Below are 6,846 nucleotides of genomic sequence, written 5' to 3'. Positions count from 1 at the left end.
GTGAAAGAGAAAATTGCTTATGAAGCAATTTTCAAGAGAGGATCAGCTAAGATTGTGAAAAAGANTCACCTTTTAACTATTTTTTCATATGAGAGTTTTTCATAATTGAAGAAAACGTAATTTTTGTCTAAAAAAAAAAAATGTTTTCTTTCTTTGCACCACTCTCTTTTTTTGAAAGAGAAAATTGCTTATGAAATAATTTTCAAGAGAGGTTCGGCTAAGATTGTGAAAAAGAATAAAAGGGCAATTGTTGTCCTCTTTGCTAGCACAAAGTATAGTTAAAAACTCCTTCCTTGTTGAAGGTTCAAGTGCAATAATGTGTACTACCATTGGAGGCCAAGCACTTGATTGGCTATGGTTTTTGCTCCTTGTGGTGCTTGTGGGATTGCTTCGAAAAGTGCCATCGTGATTACGAAATTATATGACAAGGTGACTTTTTAAAGAATAATTTATTTTGTGCTTTTATGTGTTAAATATCACCAAGGTGATCCATGGATGGAGGCATGTTTTGTTGTTTAGTTATAAAGTTTTTAATTTTCTTTTTGCTGCGTATTTTGAGCATGCCATCCATAGCCAAACCCATCAGTAATAACCTCGAGAAAAACTAAATTAAATGCGTTAAAATCCCAAAACCCCAACCCCTTAATTGTTTGGCGGGGGGAACCTTGCCAAAAGCCAAGGAAGAATATGTAACATCTCCAAATTTATCATGCTTCTAAGAGTTTAAAAAATACCCTTTCCGAAATTGCACTTGATATTCATACTTGGACAATTGTCTGAATCCAAAAGCTGGAAGAGAAAAATAATTGCATTGTACATAAATAATTCAAACGTCAAAAGGCACAGATAGGTTTAATCTCTTATTCGGGCTGATGTTTCCTAGGGATCCTTCGGCATATCAGGACCTGCCTTTTGACATGACAAATGAAAGCGGCAATGAACATTATTTAAGTGAATGACAAACCTAGAACACAGACCTGACCTTATTCAACAAACAGACCCAACTTCTGACATGACAAATGAGAACGATACTACATATTTAAGTGATTGACAGAGATGCATTTTAAACGATGGAACATCGTTTATTGACAATATCTGTCTAATATAATACCAAAGGTCACACCTTGAATTGGTCTAGCGCAGATGGCAGCAGCTTGCTGCTTTGTGACGCAGTCCCCTTAGTCTTTTGATCTGAGTGTTTGTGTTTGATAATTTCTTTCACAGTGATTTCGCGGTAGACCGGAGGGTTTTCTTCTGATAGCAATTCCTTAATTGGGCCGTACAGTCTAGAGCTATTCTCTGGATGATGATGACTTCTAAATATGCATGCAACTGAAACTCTTGGCCCTTCCTTTTTTGCCAGAACCCTGTGATAGGCGCTTATGAACTTGTCGTTCGAGATTAGCTGTGAAAAGAAAAAGAAAAACACTCAGCTTTATTTAATTATGAACTCTATTGTATGTATCCCAGTTATATACTCAGTTTTCCACCTGAGTTTTAATTGTGGTTCAATTTCCAAGGAGGAACAAAACACAGGCATTGCAGGAATCTTGGGGTTGAAATAAAGCTGAAAATTAAGAGTATGAACTGTAAACTTGAGCTTAAAATTTCAAAGGAGATTAATGAACGGGGAAGATTAAGTGAGAGGCATGGTGTTCGGATGATTCTCATTCGTAAGATCCAAGAGAAGCAAGATAAGAAAGGAATTAATGCTGAATTTATCCAATTTCTAAATGATATGATGAGTGTGGAACAGTTACTTCTGAACATTTATTAAGTGATCGTTTTTGACCTACATAACACAGTGATTTGGTCAATTTGTTAATAGTGTAACCATTTTGAATTTATTTTTGTTAATGTTTCGTACAGATTATTGTAATATAGTCACCATTGTAATATTGAATGTGCCTTTACATTGGAAATATCAATTGTATACCCCACAGATTCTATCGATCTCCTTTTTTAATTAATTAATTTGCTAGTATAATTAATCGATCCCCTTTTTTAATCAATGGGAAATATATTCACCATTATAAATTAATCAACTTTGTGATTACTTTGTGCTTAAATTCTTACGCTGGAGTTCCTTTCTGAAACTGCACAAAGGAACCACTAGTATTAATACAAGAGCTTCCATTTGAGGATTCCAAACGGAATTCTCTTTTTCTGTTTAAATAATGATAAATTTTGTTCCAAATTTCATGCTTTGATATTAAAATTGCACAAAAAAAAGTTGGATGATACCAGAGTGGTAATCCATAATTCACCTTAAAAGTTGAATTTAATGTTGTCATTGGTGAGTCTAAGTTCAATTTCAATGAACTTAATGTAACTTAATTTGTTTTCTTCTCAAGGTGAAGTGCAAATAAATAACTTTAGTCATTCAGAAGGAGAAGGGGACAAATTGTAGATTTACCTGTATTAGGTCCCCTACGTTTACCACTACAGCTCCGGGAACAGGCGTGACATCAATCCACTGGTTATCATGGAGGACTTGGAGGCCACCAATTTGGTCTTGTAAAAGAATCGTAATGAAACCACTATCAGCATGTGTTGTTGCGCCCATAGTAAGCTGCGGCTCTGGGCAGGCTGGGTAGTAATGGCAGGGAGCAAAGATGTCATCGGCACAACCCATATCGTTGAGCTGACTGGGTTTCAACCCCAGCGCTTCCGAGAGCAATTCATATATCGTTTTTCCTAGCTTCATCATTTCATCTGTGTATTTGATCATTATGTCTCTGTGAATAACGCAAAAGAAGATATAATTACTACACCCCAGATGACATGTTGGTTAAAATGTTGTTGATTTGTTAACAAAGTGGGAGCCATGCAAGACTGCACTTGCATGGAGAATTAACAAACTCAGCAATTTAATCATTTGTTAGATTAAAATATGAATTGTCGGTGGATTAAGGAAATCTAACTGTAAATACTGTAATAAAATTCTAGTGTAAGTGTAATACGGTACTACACTTGCAGGCTGATTATGTTCAACAGTTTCATTTCACCATCCTTTTGTTTCTCCATTACACTTATTAATTGTAAATAAAAAATGTTGTCATCATTAACTATTGGCATGCTTAACTCTGGTGAATATCACGTGGAGTGTACATACCTGCATGTTGCTGGCAATTCTTCAGGTTTGGGAGGACGATGGAGCCCTGTAATGAAAGTCAAGGTATCCCTCCAACAAGCTGCTGGTGCCTCGAGCAAGTTAAAATTGGAATTATACAACACATTTTTCGTTTTGTAATCGCGGGTATAGTACCCTTTCTTCACCTCCAAGTCTTGTTCATGAAACCTACGAATCCCATTGATCATGTCGTCTAGAATGCTTGCTGGAATTCCATGATTGATCAGCTGAAAGAAACCCCATTTCCCACAAGCATTCCTAACTTGATCAATTATCTTAGTACGTAAACTTGCATCTTTATCGATGTCATCGAAATCAACAATCGGTATTTCAATGTTAGAGTTGGTGCAAACGGGGAAATCCGGCATGCCATTTTTCTTGTGCTTGAACATTGGGGGGATCGTTGACACTCCAGCATCTACCAGTCCTTTTACGCCAGCTTTTGACTCGTCAAAAGCCTTCACTTCCTTTTCCCTGTCATAGTTGGACTTCGAATCGTCTGCCTGAATGTCAACAGGTACTGTGACCACCATTTCTCTTATGAAGAGTGATTCAAGAAGCTCTGGAACAATGAAAAACTGTATGGAATGTGGGAAAGATACACAGTCGAGAATGACTCTTTGAAGGGTTTATAAAGTCGCATTTTGAAAGAAATAAATCAAGAAAATGGTATATTTCAATTTGTAAAGTATTTATTTATTTAAAATAGTAAAAATAATTAAATAATTAAATTAATTCTTCTTTTAACTTAAAAATGAATTCGACCTAGATAATCTATATCCATAATTTGATTTTAACTTAAAAATATTGGTTGCGTATCGGGATACATTATATATTTTTAAGTATTTATTTTAATAAAAGATGATTTGTTATTTTTATTTATATAAATTTTTATTAACTGATGAAATAAAGTCCATTGAATAAGATATGTTTTTTATTAAAAACTATTATAAAGTGTTATGATTGTGAGATCTTTATTGTATTAAAATATTAATTTTAAATGTTTAAAGTCAATGCTTTATCGAGATGTATGAGACATTAAAAGAGCTGATAGATCGGGACATAAGTTTAAAAAATATATACATTGATTGATTATGGATTTTAGCAAGGGCGACTTCTTAAAAGATTTTAGTTGTTATCTAGGGTTTCGTATAGTTAATATTCTAATGAAGTTATTAATTTTTTTACAATTTTATAAAAAATGGGGTTAAAGAGTTAAGTGATTTATTAAAAAGTAATTTATATATTAATATTTAAATACTACATGTAAAGTCAAAAAAAATTATTTCTATAATTTAAGATTTTATTCAAAAAATCAAAATTTAAACAACTCTCATTGTTCAAAAATTAAAATCCTTCCCCTTCTTAGGCCGTGGTTGTATATTTCATTCTCTCAATACAATTCTTTTAGGCTTCAATTGTAAGTAATTTTTAATTCATATTAAACTTTTAAGTACTTCATGTCTAAATATTTTTTAATTAATTAGATAGTTTGGATTCAAAATTATAATTTAGCTAATAGAAAACAGTATTGCAAGGAAGATGGCTGAGATAAATAGAAATATTATGTATCATTTGGTTTATTTTGCTGGTAAAACTTGCATTTATCTTACTTGTTGCAACAACGTTAGTCGAAACAGCTTTTTCAACAACGAAATTTATAAAGTATACGTTACGCAATTGAATGAGTGACAAGTAGATGAATAATTGTTTAGTGATATATATTGAGAAAAAAAAATATTTAATGGTGTTTCTACTAATGTTATTATGCACCGTTTTCAAAAAAGAAAAAATCGCCATGGATAATTATAGTTATCTCAAATATTTGTATTCTGAAATAATAAATGAATGTATTGAATTTACATTTTTTTTAATTTAATGTTAAAATTTTTAAAATATAAATTCTAATATATTTATATTTTTTAATTATTATGATTATTTTAATTATAACATTACTTAAAAAAATTCTTAAGTCAGCTCCTGGATATAAAGAGACAATAGCATGGGCAAAGCTGAAGTAGGAATGGTAGGGATGGTGGCCCGTCTTTTGCTAGAGAAATCTAAATGAACCGATCAACTTTTTTTAAAGTAGAAATTAAAACTTATAATATGGGAAGATTTGACCATGTTATTAGACTTTAATTTAATTCAATCATCTATTCACAACGATGAATTATTGTATTAAAATGTTATATTAATGTTAAAATAAACACACGCGTTTTTTATTTTTATTTTTTAATATATATAATCTTAAATTATACAACAAGTGGTAATCTTACGGTGTTTCATAAATCTCATCAATCCTCCCTCGTGCACTGAGCCTAATATCTTTTTTCGAGCTGTGTGACTATAATTTTCTTCAAATTATATTATTCTCCCCATACCACCCAAATAAAAAAAAAATTGTAACCATGACCCAATTGATACTAGTAGTTGGTTAAGTTCACACCACGCCTACCTCCCTCCAACCCCTAACAGTCCACCCCCCTTTCTTTTGGTAAACTTGAAAAATTTGCAACCATGACCCTATTGATACTAGTAGTTGGTGAAGTTCACACCACGCCTACCTCCCTCCAACCCCTAACAGACCACCGTCCTTTCTTTTGGTTGAAATAGGTAATGTTACCCATGACTGTTTAAATAAAAGGGGTTTTCTGAATTCTGTACTAATCACATTGCCTCGTATACCAAGTGTCTGTCTGAAATGGTAGATATCGTGTCACAAGACTGAGGTGTAAAGTTTCGGTCACCCCTCCGTTCCCTATGGTAAGAATTAATTACCTTTCCTCCCTACACTATATGCAGGGGCGGAGGGTAAGCCAAGGCCCCCCCAAAATTTTTAAAAATATTCCCCCAAAAATTTTTGAAAATTTTTATTTATTATATATTATTAATGGCTCACTCAAAATAAATTTTTTATTTAATAATTAATATAAATAAAAAAATCAAACAACTTCACAAACCTACTTAACTTTACCCTAATTTAAGTTTCTCTACACCTCTTTCTCTTTTTCTTTTTTTCTTCTATTTTGTGTCTTTTTATTTTTATTTCTCTTTTCTTGTAATTCACCATTAAAACACACGTTATTCTTTAAAAGAGATTTATGAGTTTGTGAGTTTGGACAAAGAAAGACAGAGATCACCCACCACCATTGCATAAAATTAAGAGGAAGTAAAGTTTTTTTTTATTTTCTTTTTTTTATTTATATTATTTAACTATTATATGAAATCCTGTATTTCGTATTTAATTATTTATATTTTATTTTTTAAGTTTAAATATAAATAAATAAGAATATTGAATGTTGACTATATTGTTTTTTTTTTAAGTTTGATTAAAATACGAGTAAGTTGAAAACAATTGACAAATTTTTTAAAAGAAAAGAGGTAGATCGCTCGAATGATTCTCCTACACTTGAGCCACCAAACCTTAATACTTCAACTCATGAACAAGAGCAGTGCGAATCAAAACGTCCAAGGCTCAATCCTGAAGAAATCAATGCTTTTCCTATAGAACCTGACTCTAGATTACGACCAATGATATGGGAATTTCCTATCAATCAAAGAGAGGAAATTCATAGTGCTTATCTCAAATGTGGGCCATGTCAACCCATTCTTAAGACGTATCCTCTATCAAATGATGATCATCCTCGTCGTTTTCAAGCTTCTTGTTTGAATTATATTCTTCTTGGTTAGAGTATTCTTGTGACAAAGAT

General features: G+C 32.2%; 1 protein-coding gene across 1 annotated transcript; it reads right to left on the bottom strand.

Annotated features, from left to right (window-relative positions):
• Window positions 1-756: 756 nt before the first annotated feature.
• LOC18507236 (1-aminocyclopropane-1-carboxylate oxidase homolog 1) lies at window positions 757-3,704 on the bottom strand. Its single transcript, XM_007099618.2, has 3 exons — window positions 3,116-3,704; window positions 2,417-2,738; window positions 757-1,405 (listed from the first exon to the last, which is right to left on the bottom strand). Exons 1-3 carry the CDS (start codon window positions 3,664-3,666, stop codon window positions 1,118-1,120), a joined length of 1,161 nt encoding a protein of 386 aa, XP_007099680.2. The 5' UTR covers window positions 3,667-3,704; the 3' UTR covers window positions 757-1,117.
• Between the last annotated feature and the right edge of the window lie 3,142 nt (window positions 3,705-6,846).

The sequence above is a fragment of the Theobroma cacao genome, unplaced genomic scaffold (assembly GCF_000208745.1).
Source record: "Theobroma cacao cultivar B97-61/B2 unplaced genomic scaffold, Criollo_cocoa_genome_V2, whole genome shotgun sequence".
NCBI classification, from domain to species: domain Eukaryota; kingdom Viridiplantae; phylum Streptophyta; class Magnoliopsida; order Malvales; family Malvaceae; genus Theobroma; species Theobroma cacao.
This window is presented reverse-complemented; position numbering and strand designations above follow the sequence as displayed.